General features: G+C 34.1%; 3 protein-coding genes across 5 annotated transcripts; 2 read left to right on the top strand and 1 right to left on the bottom strand.

The window, feature by feature from the left end:
* The first annotated feature begins 881 nt into the window (after positions 1 to 881).
* On the top strand, positions 882 to 1774 carry LOC126696706 (transcription factor PAR2). The gene has a single exon (XM_050393393.1). It carries the CDS (start codon positions 961 to 963, stop codon positions 1414 to 1416), a length of 456 nt encoding a protein of 151 aa, XP_050249350.1. The 5' UTR covers positions 882 to 960; the 3' UTR covers positions 1417 to 1774.
* A 10249-nt stretch (positions 1775 to 12023) lies between these two features.
* LOC126696704 (peroxisomal and mitochondrial division factor 2) lies at positions 12024 to 13823 on the top strand. Of its 3 annotated transcripts, none has more exons than XM_050393389.1 (2): positions 12024 to 12174; positions 12554 to 13823. In XM_050393389.1, exons 1-2 carry the CDS (start codon positions 12165 to 12167, stop codon positions 13567 to 13569), a joined length of 1026 nt encoding a protein of 341 aa, XP_050249346.1. In that variant the 5' UTR covers positions 12024 to 12164; the 3' UTR covers positions 13570 to 13823. The 3 variants fall into 3 exon arrangements, with proteins under 3 accessions (XP_050249346.1, XP_050249347.1, XP_050249348.1); XM_050393390.1 differs by lacking the exon at positions 12024 to 12174 and adding an exon at positions 12197 to 12353; XM_050393391.1 differs by lacking the exon at positions 12024 to 12174 and adding an exon at positions 12219 to 12316.
* Positions 13824 to 17133: 3310 nt separating this feature from the next.
* LOC126696705 (uncharacterized) lies at positions 17134 to 20163 on the bottom strand. The gene is made up of 4 exons (XM_050393392.1): positions 19962 to 20163; positions 18879 to 19840; positions 18666 to 18764; positions 17134 to 17474 (listed from the first exon to the last, which is right to left on the bottom strand). The coding sequence occupies exons 1-3, from the start codon at positions 20017 to 20019 to the stop codon at positions 18672 to 18674; spliced, it is 1113 nt and encodes a 370-aa protein (XP_050249349.1). The 5' UTR covers positions 20020 to 20163; the 3' UTR covers positions 17134 to 17474; positions 18666 to 18671.
* Between the last annotated feature and the right edge of the window lie 1008 nt (positions 20164 to 21171).

Below are 21171 nucleotides of genomic sequence, written 5' to 3'. Positions count from 1 at the left end.
TATGAGTTAAATTCATATCTTTTAAAGAGAAAAAATTGAACGATCTTAAATGAATTTATATGTAGAATCACGAGATAATTAAAAGAAAAAAAAAAGTTGTATGGTTTGAGTTTAATTTACTATCTTGGAATGCATAACTTATTTTCATCAAATAATTTTATCTATTCTATAAATGTACTACAACAATAACAACAATAAAGTCTCAGTTTCAAAATTTCGAGGTTGGTTATAGATCCTCAATAGATTAATTAAAGCCAATCACATGTTTTTTTTTCCTATTCTATTTAATCTAAAGTCACATTTTTTTTTTTTTTGAAATGGGATAGATATTCATTCATTGAAATAATGAGTCAAAATACAAAACTTCCATAGATGGAGGAGGAGAGTCTTCCATCCACACAATATCATCAATTACATTTCTACAAAACATGCTACACAACCCACACCTTTAAACTTTATTTTTTTTAGGAGTGAGACAAATTGACTATAATAGGAAAATATTATATATTCTGAAAGTATATTTCCTCTCTATCATATAGGGGTGGGTCTTATGGTGAATGAGACCCACCCCTTCATGAAAATTAACAAATCACTATAATGTTGAAACTATTTATTTCTCTTTACCCCCGAATGCATAGATGAATTCAATTAAAAAAAAACACTAGACTAGGGTTTCAATTTTTTTGGGGCTAATTGACTAGAGCTACAAGTTACAACTGGATTGACCATGTCCATGAGGACGCGATGCATTCAGAGCGTGAAATCACGAGCGCAGTCCAATACAAAACTAGGGCTTGGGGAAGCCAAAAAAAGTGGGCCCTGCTTCGTTGGCATTTGACATTTCATTTCTTGAGCTCAACAATAATTTAACTTCCCTCTTCTCTCTTCACTTTTCTTCATACGCCTTCACACACACTCTCAATACTCATAACTCTCATAACCCTCTCTCTCTCTCTGTATATGAGCTCAGCCCTGAGCATCATATCCATGGAAAATACTCATGAAACCCAAAGACCCACACCCACATTTCTAGAGATGGGTCATGCAGGAGTAGTGCACGAGGCTCTACCCAGTTTTCAAACAAGTAAGAAGAAGCTTGAGACGACAAAGCACATAAGAAGTACCAGAAGAAAGCGAGGACAAGACATGATGAAGTCTCAGGACAAGGAAGACTTGGATGCAGTTGGTGATGGTGATGAGGTTATTGTGTGTGAAGATGATGAGAAGGCAGAGGTGGCGAGAAAGATCGAGGCATTGCAGAGGATAGTGCCTGGAGGTGAGTCACTTGGTGTGGACAATCTCTTCGAAGAGACTGCTGGTTATATAATGACTTTGCAGTACCAAGTCAAAGCCTTGAGAGCTCTTGCTACTTTCTTTGAGAGGTTGGACAAGGAAAAGACCAAGCTTGGGGGTTGATAATGGATATTATTGGTACCCTCTAGCTTGCTCCCAGACCAGACCACTTGGACTTGCTTCATATTTTTTTTTTTTTACTTTTTTACATCATTCCTTTTTTATTTTTTGAGGGGGGGTTTGGGGGAAAAAAGAAGAAGAAGATTTCCCATCTTTTTATTTTTTATTTTGGGAGTTTCTTATGATGTTTATTTTGATAAATTTTAAATTTCAATGAATAGGAAGAAAAGTTGGTTAGTAGTTGGAATATGACTGTGAATATTTGTAGGAAACTTATTTCTTCATGTAGAGGAATGTTTATGATGCTAAAAGCCTAAAAGGTGCATTGAATTAATTACGGTAAGCCTTGCCTTTGGTGTTAGTTGTGTTTCAGTGTTTTCATCTCTCAGCCGAGTGGGCTCTGCTACTCTGATTCAGAGATCTGGATGTCTATAAATTCTGATTAGTAATGGATCATTTCGCATATGCCAAATTGCCAGGCTGAATCTTATCCTTTTTAGTGAATTAGGGAGCTAAAGTTCTGAACTAGAACCTGTTACTATAATGGCAGTATAGCATCTTCAAATGGGTGTTATTATTCATCTAAATAGCACTCTACTTTTTTTTTTTATCCACTTCAACTTCTGATTTACTTATTATTTTCTCACTGATTGGTAAATGGTAAGTCTACTGTTTCATTTCACAAGTTCATTCCAAAACACTCACAGGCTTGATGGATTGAATCATCTTTTTTTCTTTCTTTTTCAAAAAAGAAAGAGGCCCCACCAGTGGTGAATGCAGAATGTTTTTTGGGGGCCACGTTGAGGGTAATGATACACCATTACACCCAGCAAAAATACAATGTTATTGTACGAAGCCTGGAGAGAAATTTTGGTTCATCGTTCATTTTCTTCCGATTGAATTTACTGTATTTAGAAAAGATAACACTGTTTTTATTGTATTAGACAATAAGGCTTCATCATTAATTTTCTTTTGATTGAATTTACTGTCTTTAGAAAAGATAACACTGTTTTTATTGTACTAGACAATATAATTATGTGATTGATTTCAACCCAAAAAGGGAAACTAGTTAATTTGATAGTAATGCAATGTTACGTTGTCTAGAACAATAGTAAAATGATGGTACAATGGGTTAGATTTGATACTTAGCAATGGCACTACATAATATAGATAGTACAGTACAGTGGAACTGGAAATATGGTACAGTTTGGTGGACCTATTATATGAGTGGCTAACAATGCCGCCAACATTTTGTGTTTTGGTTAGATTTCTGGTTAAGTTTTTATCCAACCATGACTAGAGGACAAGGCCAAGAAAGTTATATTTCAACTAGTAATTTAGTGTTTTTAAGGGAAATGTTTAAGGGTCAAATTTCACCTTTCACAATTATCAAATAAGGGGGAAAAAGAAAAGAAAAGAAAAGAGAGAAATGAATTGAAACTTGAAAAAAAATATGTATTTTCTCATGTTGTTAAAAATGAGGGACTTTTTTTTTTCATATGTTTTTTAGAATGAGAAGAAAAATATGAAAAATGATAATAAAAATGTAAAGATGGAAAATTACTAGTATCATATTATTAAAATTTCTCACATTTTCCTTAACAATATCCTTCTTTTGTTTTGTTCCACTAATCCACTTTCTTTTCGGTGAATAGAATTCAATTTACTGGCTATGGAGAGTTTCGCCTATCTTACAAAACAGATGGATTAATTCAATCTCGCTTCCCATCTCTCTTCACTGAAATATAGTGTAAAACTTCTTCATATTAACTACCCTTTAATAATTTAATAGTTACAACTTACAATAATGGGAGAAGGGGACTTAGAATCATGAATCTCTTTTTAAAGGAGAGTAGACAATGTTAATAAGTTACAAAACTCTTGGCATCCAACCTCATTTTTTTATGGACAAAATTTAGTTATAAAATTGGTTACAATCTTACTCAATATCTTTTTATTGGAGGTAAATTTCGTTGGATTACATTTTCTTTTTATATCCTCCATGCTTGCAAAAATTTTTAGAAAATTAAATATCAATAATTATATTATCAATAAATTATTTAAATTGCAAGTTTTTGTAGTTTAAAATTTTGCATAAAATATAAGCTTATAGATTATATAGTAAATAATATCCAATTGACACAAAATTTGACATGTGTATTAAGAGCGTAAAGAACATGCAATCCAACAGTTAAATTTTCAAAACATGTAATAATTTTAATGATATTGAGTAAAGTTATAGTTTTAGGCTACGGCCAGAGGTGGAGGCATACATTGCTCCCCTTAACAATATCATTGATTCTTTTTAATGTAACGTTACAGTTACAAATTTATCTACAACATTTTTACAAATGGTTGAGGTACAAATTCTTATTGGTTTGCATTTAGGCCTATTATTTACATCACTTTTTTTTTTTTTTTTTTTAACAATAATCACTCACTATATCAACAATATACCTCTAATAGTTTCCTCATTTTAAAGGCCATTAAAAAATTTATAGATCTAAAATTTAAAACAACATATACTAGCCCAAAAACATTTGTGCAACAACAAAAATCACTAATAGCAAAGCTAAAAAATATTAAGTCCAATTAATCAATTTTACTCAAACAAACAATTGGCCATTTAAAAAGTTTTAAATAGAATAATTTTGTTTTTACCCAGTAGACACACACATCAAAAACTTAAAAAAAAAAAAAAAAAAAAAAAATCAGCGGCTAAGAAGTTGCTGAGCTAGAGGTCAAAGTTACCCCTTTTAACTCAAAGTTCTGACTTCGTCCCTCACTATAACCAATTTTGTAATTAAATTTTATTATTATTTTAACTCACATTTTAAGAGGGGTTCATCAATAAAAATCACGGAGAGACATCATTTTTGAGTTGGAGGGTGTAATTTATAATTTAGCTTTTTTTTAGCATGTAACCATTCTTTTTTTTTTGAGAAGGAACACAAACAGACAACACACACACAGGGAATGGGGACAAAGGCGCATGTAACCATTCCTCAAAACAATGAATTGCGTTTTTAATTTCTTATAACTAATTCTTCTAATCTTTTTAACATTTCTCCTTAAACGTCGCATGGTATAATTTCCAACTTTATAGATAACATAAATAACATATGAAATGCTAATAATTTCCAACTTCTTAATATATTTATGGTATAAAAAAGAAAAGAAAAAAGGCTTGTTGTGTCCGTTTTGAAGAAATTAGTGAACTTGAATGAACGGTCAAATTTTGAAGCCAGAATTTGTTTTTTTTTTTTTTTGCTAAAGAAGTCAGAATTTGTTGAAACTATATTCAGAAAATCAAACACATTATGACTCTTTAGTACCTGCAATTATAATTATGGTTGGTCACGTGTTACTGGTTGATCCATAATTAATGCCCTGGCCATCACAACTCGAACATTTCAATGCATGCAATGTGAACCCATGAATGAAGCATCAAAAGATTTTGGCTTTTGGTGGTAATTCTGTTATGTGTTGCGGTTAGTTGAAGTACATAGACACAAATAAGAAAACAAAATATTCATATAAAACAATAATATCTAGTGTGGTTTGGTCAACTTCAAGCCTTGATTTATGAAACGTTAACCAATATCAACTATCAACGATATATATTTCAAAACTTCACAAACCATATTCACACAAATAACACTCAAAAACCTTATAAATATAAACTCACAACCCCAAAGTCCAATCCACCTAATAACTCTATAACCAAAAAAAAAAAAAAAAAAATACAAACTTTCAATACACAAACACAACCCAAAACTTCTATTCTCTGATGGATAAGAACTACACAATTACTTCTTCAATAAGAAACTTTTCTATCATACCAATAACCTTTTTTTTTTCTTCCACATCAAGAAAAAATAATTTTCTTTCATACGAAGAAAACCTACACCAAGTTAAATTAGGAATTTAGCCCATTTCTAACAAAATCCACACGTTCATTTTTGGATCTAAGACAAATATAGCCTATATAGGGCACTAATTTTATTTTATTTTAAAAATTGACATCATCCATTATTCCATTCAAGATGCATGCACTTACAAATCAAATGGTTGGTGGGATCATGGTTCGAAAGCCATGGTTAACTATGATCCTCAATTTTCATAAAAACGGAGTTTATTAGATTTATTACACCTATTAATTCATTGACAAATTTTTCGCCATCTAAAATCATGTTTATCAAGAGAAGACTCTTGTCTCTTTATTCTCCTAAGTTTCAATTTTTGAGTTGCAACATTGGTATATTTTCATCATTATATTCTTCATCTTTTATAAATTGGTCTTTTTTATCCTGATTATTTTATGTGGAATGTTCATGGTCATTAGGCAGATGTTTTTATGGAAGATAAATCTTGGTGAATTTTCCTAAAGACGATGATAAGTTTCTTAAAATTCTTTTCATAGCATCTTATTTTGTCATATAATCTTTGAATTTTTTTTTTTTTTTTTTTTTGAGAAAGTATAATCTTTGAATGTTGAAGTTTCTCATTTGCATATCATAAAATTTCATCCAATAAAAAGTGAGTCCACATGGTTGCATCTTCAAGTTGCTCCAAATTGACTGCATTTTCTTTAATGTGCATTAATGTGCACGAATTGAAACTTTTAAGAATCTTTCTATGTTTCAGAGAAAAAAAAAATCTTTCTACGTTTTTTATTTTTATTTATTTTTTATGCTACCATGTGGTCGCCAAAATATGTTTTGCCCACAAATTTTCCTCAAGCAAAATTGGTGTTCTCGATTGGGATCTCAATTAAGAGGACTTTGGAAGCACAATAACATAAACAAAGATAACACAAATAGAATAATACTAAAAATTAATAAATATAAATAAATGTCAATCATTAATCAAAGATGATGACCCAATAGATTTTGAGAGTAATCTCATGTTGCAATACAATTAGTTATTTTATATATAAAATAAATTACAGTAAACACACATGTGATTTGGTCTGTTTGCACTTTGAATACTCGTGATTTAAATCTTAACATTTTATCCACCTGAGATTACCTCCATTAGTCTCCTGTTATCCATCTCTGTTAAAAACACTTTTTTAAGACAAACAATTTTAATGAATCAAAGAGTTAGGGTTTGATTTTTTTACAAAAAGTGATGAACATTACAATTGAAATTCCAAACAATTACAAATCAAAATTCTGAAATTAAGACTAGTAGAAATGGGTCGACATGAGAGAGAGAGAGAGAGAGAGAGAGAGAGAGAGAGAGAGAGAGATATTAGGGAAAGGGGAAGCCACTGTTGCAGGCAGTGGTGGTGATGAGAATGCAGAGAAGACAAACCAATGAAGCTTCGGCCATGGTTCATTGGATGAGCTTGAAGAGAGAGAAAGATGGCTTCAAACTAAGATCAGCAGTGGATCGGCCATTTGCTTGAGTCGTTGCTCGCCGCCTCACGCCACCACCATCACACAATCTTGGATCTCCTTCTCTTTGTGTGCTGTTGTTATGATGTGTTTCTGTAAGTGTGGGATTTTGAATTTTAAAGTGTAGCTATGTAGGATTTTTGTGAATTTCTGAAAGCTAAAATGATTTTTGTGAAATTAGACTAGACACTTTCAAAGGTGTCAAATTTAAGATTTTTGAAAATGTTTTTTTTTTGGATCTGTGTGAATATGGAAAAATTGTGCGTCCTCAAAATTCTCCCCCACTTTGCCCTCTTGAGGAAATTTTTGAGCGGTGAATTTAAAAATTCTTAGTTGGAGCACTAAGCCTAATTTTTTCAGGTGATGTGGCAGTTTGGAAAAATTATATATAGAGGTATTTATTTCTTTTAAAAAAATGATTTCTGATATTGAATTTAAGAGCTGGTGGACTAGTGGTTTTCTTGTCATGGATGAATATGTACTCTACTAGTGTACTTTACTGTTCATACCAAGAGGAAGTATGTTTATGAACTTGGGTTTACAATTTTTACAAATCTACTTCTTGATCTTATTTCTCTTATTATATATATGTAGGGACTAGATTCGAGATCCAAGCCCAAAGTATGAATGGACTTAGGCCCAAAAAGACTAAAACAATGAATTTGTAGAGAATGAGTTAGAAAAACTGGGCTTTAGTTAGCCGAACAACAAGTTAGGTAGGTTTGATGTCAAAAGAATGAAAATACACGAGTGTATGCTGAAGAAAAAATGTCCTTGGCGAAGTCCAAGGACACTAGTTTTTATATAATTCTCTTAGGTAACGTTACAAGTTTGATTCTCAATTGCTACAGTGTTTCTTTCATCCTCTCTTCGATCCCCCTTCTGACTCACTCCTTCTCATTTTATATTGTCTTTTCCTTTCATCTCCACCTTTCACGTGCATTCTAGACGATTGGTTTGGATACTTGTCCCATCAGCACTCCCCATAAGTCCTTATGTAGTAGCTGTAAAGCTGAAAATACACGAGTGTATGCTGAAGAAAAAACGTCCTTGGCGAAGTCCAAGGACAATAGTTTTTATATAATGCTTTTAGGTAACGTTACAAGTTTGATTCTCAATTGCTACAGTATTTCTTTCATCCTCTCTTCGATCCCCCTTTTGACTCACTCCTTCTCATTTTATATTGTCTTTTCCTTTCATCTCCACCTTTCATGTGCATTCTAGACGGTTGGTTTGGATACTTGTCTCATCAGCACTTCCCATAAGTCCTTATGTAGTAGTTATAAGGCTGAAACCCAATGTTCAGGCATCACCTCCACATTAATACGGCCAGAGAGTTAGTTGCAGTGCATTTAATGCGGAGATAGTAGCTTTCACCTAAGATATTCTGGGACTCCTCCTTATCTGATGTCTCTGCAATGCTTGTCTGCTCCAACTGAATTTCTAGGATCGTCACTTTTGCTGATAAACCATCTCTTAGGATCTCAGCTTTGTCTAGCCGAGGACTCCTTCATCCTCGGCACACTTTCTTGAGCTATTATGACCAAATCCCACCTTTTTATTCATCAACATAATCTCTTCTGACGAAGACTTCTCATTCTCAGGCAGATTCTTGTTCTCGGCTTGGGCCACAGGCTCAATATACGAGTAGATAATGAACTCTTGGGCCTAAGGGCCCTACAATATATATATATATATATATATATTTTTTTTTTTTTTTTTTATTTTTTGAAGGAGAGAGACAAAAAAGTTGAGTAAAAAGACATATTTACCCTTATTTTTAACAAAGGTGGGTAACAAGAGGCTAACAAAGGTAATCTCATGTAGGCAAAGTGTTAAATTTTGAACCACGGGTAGGCAAAATACAAATGGGCTAAACCACGGGTGGGTTTACTGTAATTTGCCCTTATATATATATATGACCTTGACCTTATTGAGAATAGTCTAGATAAAAATATAATATAAATGAGTAAAATGTCTAATTAAGTTAAACCAATTTTTTCTAAAAAAAAAATTAAACTAATTCCCTAAAGGAATTAAAAAAAAAAAACACTATTCCTAAAGGACTAAGTTAGGCTTACTCCTAAAATAAAGGAATATAACTTGTTTATTTGTGGTTGAGAATCCTTCTTTATATATGGGTAGTCTTCTTCCTTTTATAGGACAAAATGACCTTATGCCATTTTCACCCAAATTATATAGTTTTATGCCATTCTTTCCAAACTAATTAGGGAAATGCCCCTATTTTGTAACTTGATTTTCTCAAAATTGAGTTAAAAAAAAAAAAAAAAAATTCTAGAGTCCTATAGTGACGTTTTTAAGGACCTATAGTGGTAAAATTGCCTATAACTCGATTTCATGGAGCTCGAGTTACGAAACGCCACTATAGGTCCTTAAAAACATCATTATAGGTCTTTAAAAATGTCACTATAGGGCTTAACTCGATTTTGAGGAAGTCGAGTTTCAAAAGAGGGGCATTTCCCTAATTAGTTTGGGAAGGGAGGTATAAGGCTATATAATTTGGGTGAAAAGGGCATAAGGCAATTTTGTCCTCCTTTTATACACAAAAAAATATAGTTCCCCGCCCCCCCCCCCCCTCCTATATAACTACTCCACGATCTTAGGATGCAATTTTTTTCTTATTATTTAAATGAAATCACTCTTCAAGAAAAGGAGTTAAGTTTTTAACTTTTTATAACTAATTCTCACAACCCTTAGTTTCTTAATCGTTTCCCTTAGAAACAAATTACTAGATGGAGTTCAAAACTAAGATTAATCGTTATTAATTATAACTTTGATGGGAGATATTAAGTACTTTTTTTGCGAGATATTTTTGTATATGTCGATAATAACTTTTGTATATTCATTGGAGTTTAAAAAAAACATACTCATTAGGGTGAGGGTTGACTTGGTAAACCTTAGTAGGGGCAGATGGCTGTAAATGTACTTCCATATAGAGAAAAGGCTAACTTGGTCAAATGTTATGTTCCTTAGTATGCGATCATCTTGTGCCATGGTCGAGTTGTCACGTCACTAGGTCGACATTTTGTGTTATTAAATATGATATTATCTTAAACTTTTTTTTTTTGAGAATTGATATTATCTTAAACTGAGGTAACACATCATCAGTCTCCTTATCAAATTATTATTCATTTGTTATATATTTTATCAAAACTTTAAAAATGAAATAATAAATTTCAAATGCTATCATGTATGCATTACCAAAGGTTAGTCCTAATAAAGGTTAGTCCTAATAAGATGTCTCAGAGATCAATAAGAAGGGATTATTTAATTCAATTCTCTAACACAAGTAAGACCTTGGAGTGGAAAGACCAACAATGGCTGGATGACATAAAGATCTTAACACCTACTTGCAATATCAACCAAATCTGGAATTTAGATTTTATAGTCCGAACTCAAGAGTAAGAAGAAATTTAAAACATATATTAGTTTATTCATTTTGCCCCTTTATTTTCTCACAATCCAAACATTCCAAAGTAACAATTAAATTTAATTTTATAGTTTTCATATTTATAACACAAAGGAGGATAACATTGGTCAAGATGTTGATCAATCCACTTGTGTGTTGTGTGATGTGGCCGTGGATTGATTGTGACTTTTGAAGGAGGTTGCCATGATAAAGATTTGGGTCTCGATGGTAGCTATGTTGCAACGGTGGCATAGTAGAGAGAAGATTAAAAATTAATTTATTTTTACATTTAAAATAAAAAAATAGCAAGACATTATTGGACTTATAAAGTTAATAATGTGATTTCAACGAATAGTTATGGAAAGATTACATTGAATAACAATGAAATTTATAATACGAAAATGAACAAATCAAAAGTTACTACACTACATTGAATTTTGAACAAAGTCAAAAAGATATAATTTATATTTAAGCCAAAAAAATATTTAGTGTGAAATGGAACTTGAATTCCAATTAGATTAAGAAGAAGATGGTATCAATTTGGACTCAAAATGGATGTACCAGAGAGAGACCATCCAGGCAAGATGATGGAGAGATCCAATGAAGCCCAAGCACAATGCGAAGGCATAGTTGGTTCATTTCATTACAACAAAAATGGTAATAAATCAAAAAGGTTCAGATATTATTATCATCAATCTTCAGAGCAGAATCCAGAAATACGTTGAGGATAGTGATAGACTGATAGTCATTAGTGATAGTCAGACCCCCCCACATGTTCAAGCCACGTGCACCGCATTATCCTTTGAAATATTCTCAGCCGTCCGTTCCGCGCTTTTGATTCCGATATATATTCTCTCTGTTTCTCTCTCTCTCTCTCTCTCTCTCTCTAATTAAACAAAACCAAAAAAGAAAAAGAAAAGGAAATATAAAAAAGCTAACAAATTCTTATTCCTTCTAAAAAAAAACAAATTCTTATCAAACCATACTATTAACGTTATTTTTTTAAAGGTAAATTACAGCTTACTTATGTCTGGTTTAGTTAAAATTTAAGTTATTTACATATAATTTAAAATTTGACATTTTACTCGTACGAGGTTTGACTAAAATATAAAGGATTTTGCTAATGTAAGGGCACACAATAGTTTTTATTTTTGGAAAAAATTTTCTCGGTAATTGAAAAAGTATTGATAGTTTTTTCAATTTCCAAGAAAATGTTTCTAAAAATAGATAGCTTAATGTATGCCCAACTAGACCCAAATATAAATTGTATACTTGTGGTTTGAAACTCCATGATACAAGTGTTCCGCTGGATTCTTTTTGATTTTGTATTTTTATATTTTTTGAAAGAGAGAGACATAAAAGTGGAGTAACATTACATATTTAGCTATATTTTTAATAGATGTGGATTATGGAAATCTAAACTGAGTTAATTTCAGGTGCGTAAAGTATCAAATTTCAAATCACAGGTAAGCAACTTAAATTTCGGTCAAATCACACGTCGGTAAGTTGTAATTTACTTTTTTTTTTTTTTTTACTTGTCACTAACAACCTATCACATCAGTAATTTGTAAAAAAAAAAACTTGTAATTATTGTAATTTGTTTGTTTGTTTATGTAACGAGTTGTAAATAATGAATTTATGGACTACATCAACCCAACACTTTTATTCTATCATGTACAACTAGCCACGTAAACAAATTACAGCGGGGTAAAAGCTGGGGTAAAAGCTGTGGTGAGTATTACCTAATACTTATCTGAAAAAAAGAAGAAACAAAAATGAAAAATCCTCTAGCTAACATACACTTTCATGACAGACACACCCAGAAAGAAAAGAAAAAGAAAAACAACAAAAGTAAAAGTAAAGGCGGAGCTTCCTTTATCACTTTCTCTACACAGCAAAAATCTGTATTTTCTGGTAAAATGAAAAAAGGTAACCTTTTTTTTTTTTTGTTTTTGTTTTTTGGGGGGGTAAAATGGTCAAAATGGCTTGTTAAACTTAAACATTCTCTGTGACACGCTGTTATTTTTCTCTTTCGTTCACTCTCCAACACTTCCGGATATCATCGACAATTGTATCATCTCATTTCTCAATATCAATCGATTACTAGGGTTCTCTCCTTTTTTTTTTTTGTTTTCTCTTTTTGAATTTTATTTTCTGTTTGGCTGCCGGGAAAATTTAATCAAAAGTTTGTCTATTTTTATGTTGTTTGGTTTGGAATCTTTAGTTGATTGAATTTTCTTGGCAACCAGACAGGGTTTAGGATTTTTGTTTCTGTGTGATAATTTTGTGTGTGTATTTGTTGGATTAGCAATGGCGGACAAGGAGATAATCATCAATGGCGCTGAGTCGGATCAGACGGGGGAGAGCTTCTACGATCTCGATCAACGCGGCGGCGGCGCTGGCGGCAGCGATTACGACGCTAGGGTTTCGGAGCTGAACAGGAAGATCGAGTCTTTGGAGCGCGAGAAGGTTCAGTTGGTGAACGAGAATTCGGAAAGCAAGGAGCGAATCAAGAAACTGAGTTTGGAGATCGGAGAGCTTCGAAACGACAACGCATCGAAGAAGGAAAAGCTCGGAGAGCTGGAGAAGGAGATCGAACGGTCCGGAGAGGAGCTGAAGTCCTTGGAGTCGGTGGCCAGGAGAGCGGTGGAGCTCGAGACTGAGGTTTCGAGGATGCAGCATGATTTGATTTCGACGATGAGCGAAAGCGAGGAGGCGAATAAGGAAGCGAGTGAATTGAAGAGGGCTTTGGGAGAGAAGGGAGAGAGAGTTGAGAGGTTGGAGAGAGAGGTGGAGAGTTTGAAGAAGGAGAAGTTGGAGAGTGAGAAGAGAGTGAGGGAATTGGAGAGGAAAGTTGGGGTTTTGGAAATGAAGGAAATTGAGGATAAGAGTAAGAAAGTTAGGATTGAGGAGGAGATGAGGGAGAAGATTGATGAGAAAGAGAGGGAGATTGATGGGTTTAGGAAGAAAGTTCAGGAACTGGAGTCTGTGGTTGTGGAAAAGGGGGCTGAATTGGAGAAATGGATGAGGGAGAAATTGGGTTTGGAGGAGTCGTTGAAGGAGTCTGATGAGAAGGCGAAAGTGACAGAATCCATGATGTTGGGATTGAAGAAGGAAGTGGAGGAGGCCGAGAGGGTGATCAGCGGGCTGAAGGAGAAGGCAGCTGAGGCCATTAATGGGAGTGTGAATGGGGTAAGGGAGTTTGTTGTTGAAGGAGAGAAGAAAAGCGGGTTGAAGTTGGATTGGCCGGTGCTGGCAGGGTCTACTGGTGCAATTGGTTTTGCTGCTGCAGCTGCATATTTGATTTACGCAAGGCGGAGGTGATTGCATTGTGGAGATAGATGGAGAGAGAGCAGATGGGAAGGCGAACGGAATGGAACTTAGAGGTTAGGGTTTATGGTTTAAGAGTATGTTCCAATTTTGTTAGGTGCACTTTGTTTTTGAGCCTATGAATCTGTTGTTAGCTCTGATTTTTATTTGGAGTGTTTTGTTGTTGTTACTGTTCTGTTGGGAAAACAAAATGATTTGATATATTTTCAAAGGGTACTACAATGATATGGACTAAAGCAGTTACTATACATGGTTGTCATTGCTGTATTTTACCATAGTTGTCTCATATATACTCCAATGGGGATAGTAAGCCTTACAATTTGTTGACTAACACATGCTGCAACTGTGCAACATACCCCCCTCCCCCCCTGTTTGTAGTGTTTATATTTTTAAGATTATTAATTGAGTGGTGATGGTGCCATTTTACAATGCCAAAATGCATGATTATCCAATGTTATTTATGCATCTGTTTGCCTTGTACAAACTACGCAATTTGCTATTCTCCATTTGACGCAAAAATGCATGATTATCCAATGTTATTTATGTATTTGATTGGCTTTTACAAACTATATAATTTGCTACTCTCCATTTGATTGGGTTTTACAAACATTTTACAAACTATGTAATTTGCTAATCAAGAAGTTAGTCTTGTAATGCTGTTATAAATCTGAAACCCATTAATATAATGATTCTGCCCCTGTTTTCAGGACCTGCTGTATTTCACCATTCCTCTATTCTACCAGTGTTCAAATTTCATTATTACAACTAGTTATCATTGTCATCCTGCTATTCCCCACTCAACCAATTCTCCTTAATTTTGGTGAATTTCAAATTCTGCAAAACCTTCAGGACACACATTTCAATAGCTAGATGGAAAACTCTTCTTCTAAGGTGGGAAATATCAATGGCACATCATTTTGCATATTGTCAATTTTCTGGTTTAATATCATCTCTCAGAAAGCAAAGCTTTAAACGTACCAGAGGTGGCTGTCCCATAAGTGAAATGTCTTACCTTGATTCAAATTGTTTGTCTTATTGCCCCAGGAAGTATCCATTTTGATAAACTCTTGGATGGTTTGTACTGGGGTTTTTTTAGGATATTGAGAAGTCCCTGGGATGTTTTAAATTCTAGATAAAGGCTGTAACATTCACTCTTCTTTTATTATTAATGACTCATCTTTCCTATAATGCAAACAAGGGTCCTGCTTTAAACAACTAACAGAAGTGCGCATTTCATTACACACCAATGTATTCATCGTGCACAACAGCTGGGCGCTGAAAAGTACCCTTTTCCATGTGGAAGCAAAAAAAAAAATGTATTGATGGGGACCTCACAAGAAGTGCCTCATTTAGCTGAGCTCTTTGCATGATTTGCATTAATTTTCTGGTTGTCAGTTTGCGTGGTTGTACTGTGGCAGTCTGGCATGATCCATTTGCTCGTCCTATATATCTCTGTTAGCTACTGGTTTCTTTTTCTTTTTCACTTTCTGATTTGTGTAACTGACATCAGCCATTTCAACATCTAGTCTCAACCCTCACCTTGAATGCCAATTCTTCACAAACCAGGGCCTTATGGAGGAGATGGACTTCTGAGTTCTGATTGGGCAAAAAGGGGCTTCGGCCGTTTTTTGTTTCTCCTTTACGTAGACAAAGGTCCCCAAGTAACATGTGACAGGAGATTTTGGCGTTTAGGACAGGAAAGCTTGGTTGACCTTTTTCTAGAGGTTTCTAGAAACAGTGTTATAAGTAGCCCACCATACTACAATATCTGTCTATTACCTAACGACCATGTTCCTTAGTTTCCGAAGTTGTATTCTACAGGGAGACCTCTAGTACAATTGATGAATGGTGGTTAGATACAGAGGTCAATTGTAATGGTGAATAGCTTGGAGTTACCTCCTTTGACTCATTTGTAAAGGTCATAGCATTTGCTGCAGCTTTAATATATACCTTTTCTATTTCTTGGATGCTTGGCCTTTTCCTTTCGAGTGAGATTATTTTATTGCATAGGGTTGTAGCAGCAGCCTACACGGGGCTACACTAGCATAGAACTTATTAGAAGGTATCGTTTTATTATCGGCTAACAATCTTCACTATTGTAACTTGGTGTGCACAAGGTACCATACGCTCTGGTATTTTGAATCCTGGAAGCTTTTATTGAAAATATTAGAAACTGTCAATTGAGTTATAAAATTATTGTGATCTTCCTGATACATTTTTACTTATTTCCCTCACAATGAGTCGCTTAGAAAATGCATTTACCTCGGTGGTGCATCAGAGGTGTGATTGAATAGGAAACTAATAAAGTGTTTGCCATAGAGCAAGATATTTTTGCAAAATAACACAATTTTGCTAACAATTTCGTTAGTTAGCAGGTTTTCAAAACATATTAGCAAACTAGTATCTTGAGCTTAATAGACTCGAGTTTATTATAGCAACGTGAGCCTAAGAAACTCAAGTTCTATGTATTGGCAGAGCTGATGTGGACTTAAAATCCACGTGGAACTCGAGTTTTAGACACTCGAGTTCCTTTCTTGTTCTTTGGTTGAACTGTTCTTCCTTTCTTCCTTCGTTCTTCATTCTCCAGACCAACCGGACCCAAATAAAAAACAAATCCCAAGAACAAACCCACAAAGACCCATGGCAAAAGAAGAAGAAGAATAAGAACACGAAACAAGCTCACAAACACCCACCAGACCCAAATCAAAAAGAACTCCAGGAACAAACCTACAAACACCTACAGTAGAAGAAGAAGAAGAAGAAGAGAAGAAGAATAAGAACTCCCACCTTAGAAACAAACCCACAAATCGATCCGATCCTTTCCTACTGCCGTTGTTTCTCTGGGTTTGCTTTGTTATTTTTGTCTCTTCGTTGTTTTTGTATTTGTCTTCTCTGGGTTGTTTTGCTTCTTTGTTGTTTTTGTTTTCGTTTTTCTGGATTGATTCGTTCTTTAGGTTAAGACTTGAATTCCACATGAAAAATTTTCCATCTCAACCCTGCCAGCACAGAAACTCGAGTCTTAAGTCTCGAGTTAATATAGTAAATTTGAGTCTAAGAGACTCGAGATGCTAGTTTGTTAAATGGTTTGGAAACGTTGCTAACTAATGAAATTGTTAGCAAAATGGTGTTATTTTGGAAAAAAATCCCATAGAACATTAAAATTGAATTGTAATAATATCCTAGTTTTCCTTCAAAGTAGATTTTTGATCAAATGCTAACAGAAATTTGAAACTTTTGGAGGCATACCCAAAAAAACAGCCTGCAACAAACATCCTCATTCACTAACCGCAATTGATAGGAAAGTTATTCAATTTGGAAGGTATTACAATCAAGTAGATAGATACATATACCCAAAGGATCCAGGACAATTCTCGTTTAAGCAAGGACATAACAAGGTTTACGCAATGTTCAACATTGATAAGGTTAATGTGCTTGCAAATAAAATTGAGTGGTCAATGCCAAATGATTTTGTCATTTATCAGTAACAGAAAGGCAATGTAAGTCTTGAAACATCTGTGTCATCAATCAAGCAGAATTGCATAAAAATGGACTGAGAAATAAACTGAAAATACAAATGAATAAATCATGTACTGTAATGTATGGGTACTATCACAACAAATTCTTGACAACAATCAATCAATCATCATAAAACACCACCATTTCATAAGGGAAAAAAAAACAACATATAAAAGCAGGACTGACTGATAAAGAATGCACTCCACTCGCACTACAAATCTGAGCTGCATAACAAATTTGAATATAAAACTCTCTATTTAACTAGTCTCAATACATTTCATGCACGAATATCTTGTACCACAACTTATTAACGCTTCCACGATACTTTACACTCGTCTGCAAACTTCACAATATAACTGCTCGATCCCACGACATTCTCTTTTCTGCACCATAAATTTTACATAGATCAGTAATGTTTTTTTCTCTGATAAGTACAGCCTAGATATTGAGAAACACTTTCTTCACTCTTCCCAATTCTTTATAATTTGTTTTAGTATTAGAAAACCCCAGGTTATTCTAATTATCTATTACATTTCCTTCTTCCATAGTTTCTTCTTAAGCCCATTCATTATTCTTCCCTATAAACTGGTTTGCATCCACAGAATAAACATTTGGTCGATTAACTTAATAGCATTTCCAACTGGATAACTAACAAATATAGCAATGAAATATTATGCAGGGATTCTACCTGGTAAAGCACACTTTGTTTGTAACCCTCTAATTGGGTGAATAAGTTGATTAAACATGACGGTATGCTCGATAAAAGCGATGATCTCCTTAGGAATGTCAAATGAATGATGGTCTCCTTAGGAATGTCAAATGAATGGCTCTCAGACAAAGAAAAATTAGTAAGGATGTGTAAAAGTCATACTGGTAATTAGGGAGTGTCAAAATGTAAGATGCAGTTGAAGAAATATTTTAAAGAATTCATTCCTTCTTTAGTCAAAGCTTCAATTGGACCATTCTGCATTGACAGAAATTTGCCTAGGATCCGATTAATGATTTTGTAAAATTCGTGAGAAATAATGAGTAATGTTACTTACTATTCCATGCTACTTTGCATAATTCTTCGAGAAAGAATTGGTAACCCGAGAATTTGAAATTAATCCTCACTTTCTTCCCAAATAGTTTATTTCTTGAGTTAACTAAAAATAAGGTGTAATGCTACGCAACAATTTTCAAAATAGTTGAGATGACAAGTATTTACTGGTTTTTATGGCTCACACCAACATCACTTTTCTATCCATTAATAACAATTTGCCACATAGACCATTGTGAAATTTTCAGTGCTTCTAGATTTATTGGTAAATAAAACCGCTGGTTCCTGTCTTTAGATTCTTCTTATTTACTTTATAAAGAGCAGGGGGAACGGGTTCGGTTCGAATATGTTAGCATGGTTATCAAGCAGGAACATGATAACTAGAAAATGATACTCATTTCACAATTCAATGCAGTAGTAGATAGAAACAATCTGAAAATGAATAAACAAGCACATGACTCAACTAAAACTCAACATGATTATCAGGATATTATTGATGCCCAGAGAATAAATTTCGTAAAAGAATTTGATTCACCTTGAGTTATCTATCAGAGCGGCGTAGAACTTCAAAAATTCCACAGCAACTCTTCCAAGAAGTTGGTTGCAGGGGGCGTTGAGACACTGATATAATATGCTGTAATGAAATTTGAAGCAAGCAAGCAGCCATTTGATCAGAAAAATAGAAAGGTTTAACAAAAACCAAAAGAGAAATTCAGAAGCCATTAGATATAGCCTTGAAGTTACTAACCGGATTTCCTGTGCTTTCAGGAATCTCAGTCTTGTTGCTCTCTTCACCGACATTACTTGTGTCAACAGCTGGAGCATTAGCCAATGGCTGCAATGAATCGTTAGCTTCTTCCTTTGATGACTGATAAACACCAGTTGATGCCTCTGCAACACTCACATCTGATGCCAGCAATTCTGTTTCCTCAATTTCCTTTTGCACCACCTCGGGAACTTTACCATCCTCTCCCAAGGCCGGCAATGTTGTTTCTTTTGCAACCTCATAAGAACCATCATTCTCATCTGGAGATGGCAGTTTTGTTTCCTCAATCCCCTTCACCTCCTCGTTTGCCTTGACCGGAGAAATCCCATTACTCTTCTCTAAAGATAGTGGAACTTTCTCCTCGTTTTCCTTCGATTCCAATCCAGTCAAATTCTCAGCCGGTTCTTCTACACCTTGACTGAAATCCATAGATAAAGACACAATAGGCTTAACATAGTCAGCAACCGAGTGAGAAACCTCTTTCTCCTCTTCCTCATACTTACCTGAATCAACCACCTCAGAACTCTTCTCCTCTTTGTCAAAATTGCTGGTTCTCAAACCTGAATCACCACCATCATATGATTGATCCACAGACTCGGAATTCTCATCAATAAGAATTTCTTTCACGGATTCATCCACGGCTTTGACCTCCCCAACATCCTCAATCGCCACCTCGATATACTCGGCCTGTGGTTCCACTTTCTGAGTCTCCTCAAATTTCCCATTTGCAATTTCAACCAAACTTTCCACCTCCACATTCTCTTCCTGAGATTCCACTTTCTGGGTGTCTTCTATTTTGCCATTTGAAGCTTCCTCCATTTGACTATCCCCTGCAGAAATCAATGATGCAGCAGATATAGAATAAAACCCTTCTTTTGTTTCCTCTTCTCCAACTAAAACATACTGATCACCAACATCAACTTCTTTCTCATTCCCTTGGATACCTATATATCAGTTTGTTAAAAACAAAAGAAACAATAAAAAACGGATTTAGAAGAAGTAAGTCAAACTATGAGAGTGTGAAAGGCACCAATCAAGGAAAAGAAAACTTAATGAAAACAGTACCTTGGAGTTGAGAATTAGGTGGAGAATGGTAGGTGGGTTTGTTTGTGGTGTCTTCCATTTTCTTACTAGATTTTGTTCGTTTTGTTTTCTTTGTTCTTCACCTTGAAGGCATAGCTGACTGGTTGTTTTGCAAAGAATGGTAGATAGATGGGAGTTATACTATGTACGTTTCTCTTTCTATCTGTCTCTCTGTCTTTCCTGTATTTGACAGTGATATACGTTTTTAACGGTTTTTGAAATTGAAACCGACAAGGAGGGAGATGCTACATCACTCTACTCGTTTGGGCTTTTCGACACTTGGAAAGGTTGGAATTGAGGAAAACAGCTTTAATAGAAAAAGTGTCAATAATACAATAAGCCAGTCGAATTTGAATTCTTAGCTCTTAAGTAAGAACTAAGCAGAATCTTTATCTTACTGGCAAAGTTTTCAATCTTGGTTATCAAGCCAAATTAAATTTGTTAATTTGAATTCAAATACAGTTTTGTTGACAATTGCTACTGCCATAAATTATTTTACAATATTTTTACAAATTGTTGATGTGGCCAGCTTCTTAATTCTTACAGTATTAGTTTTCACCTTGGCTCACAATTAACATTACATTTTCATTTACTAATAACCACTCAACACATCAACAGTTTGTAAAACTTTTTGTAAAAAAAATTGTATCTTTAGCATTATTCATTCAATAAGAGTAATGTTATAACCACAAACTATTTTATAACATTTTGACAAACTTTTGATGTGATTAACTTCTTATTGGTTTTTACAATAATAGAAGGATAGATTTAAATGCTTGGAAGTCTCCTTAAAAACAGTAGGGGATTCATAAATATGATTACAGTGAAAATAAAATTGTACAAAAGGTCTTAAAGAACCAAATTGTATTAGTTAAGTACGCATGATTAGCCCTTTTTTTAATAAAAAAATTTAAAAAGATTAGCCTTTTTGATAGAAGACAATTGGATTAGAGAAACATTTCTTTCTATTTTTTTTTTCTCTTCTTTTAATATGATTATAAAGAAAATAAAATTATAATTCAACAAGTTAGCACTTCGTAGCATTTCATTAAACTGCTAGGGTTTAAATCCCTATCTTTAAGTGTCAAATTATCAGAAACAAAATTATAATTCAATTTACTTATATGTCACCTACCTTGGAATTTTAATTTTCTACTCTACTGCTTTTTTCTCACATTGTGCAACGGCTCTC

Source organism: Quercus robur, chromosome 8, assembly GCF_932294415.1.
Source record: "Quercus robur chromosome 8, dhQueRobu3.1, whole genome shotgun sequence".
NCBI classification, from domain to species: Eukaryota; Viridiplantae; Streptophyta; class Magnoliopsida; order Fagales; family Fagaceae; genus Quercus; species Quercus robur.
Note: the sequence above shows the minus strand (reverse complement) of the source record. Positions and strands in the feature narration are given on the sequence as shown.

Bases quoted from the DNA above. Each gene is read 5' to 3' on its own strand.
- LOC126696706 (XM_050393393.1), top strand. From the start codon at position 961: ATGAGCTCAGCCCTGAGCATCATATCCATGGAAAATACTCATGAAACC.
- LOC126696705 (XM_050393392.1), bottom strand. From the start codon at position 20,019: ATGGAAGACACCACAAACAAACCCACCTACCATTCTCCACCTAATTCT. The intron at 19,841-19,961 runs GTACTGTTTTCA...ACTGATATATAG, and splicing joins ACCTAATTCTCAACTCCAAG to GTATCCAAGGGAATGAGAAA. The intron at 18,765-18,878 runs GTTAGTAACTTC...ATTTCATTACAG, and splicing joins CTGAAAGCACAGGAAATCCG to CATATTATATCAGTGTCTCA.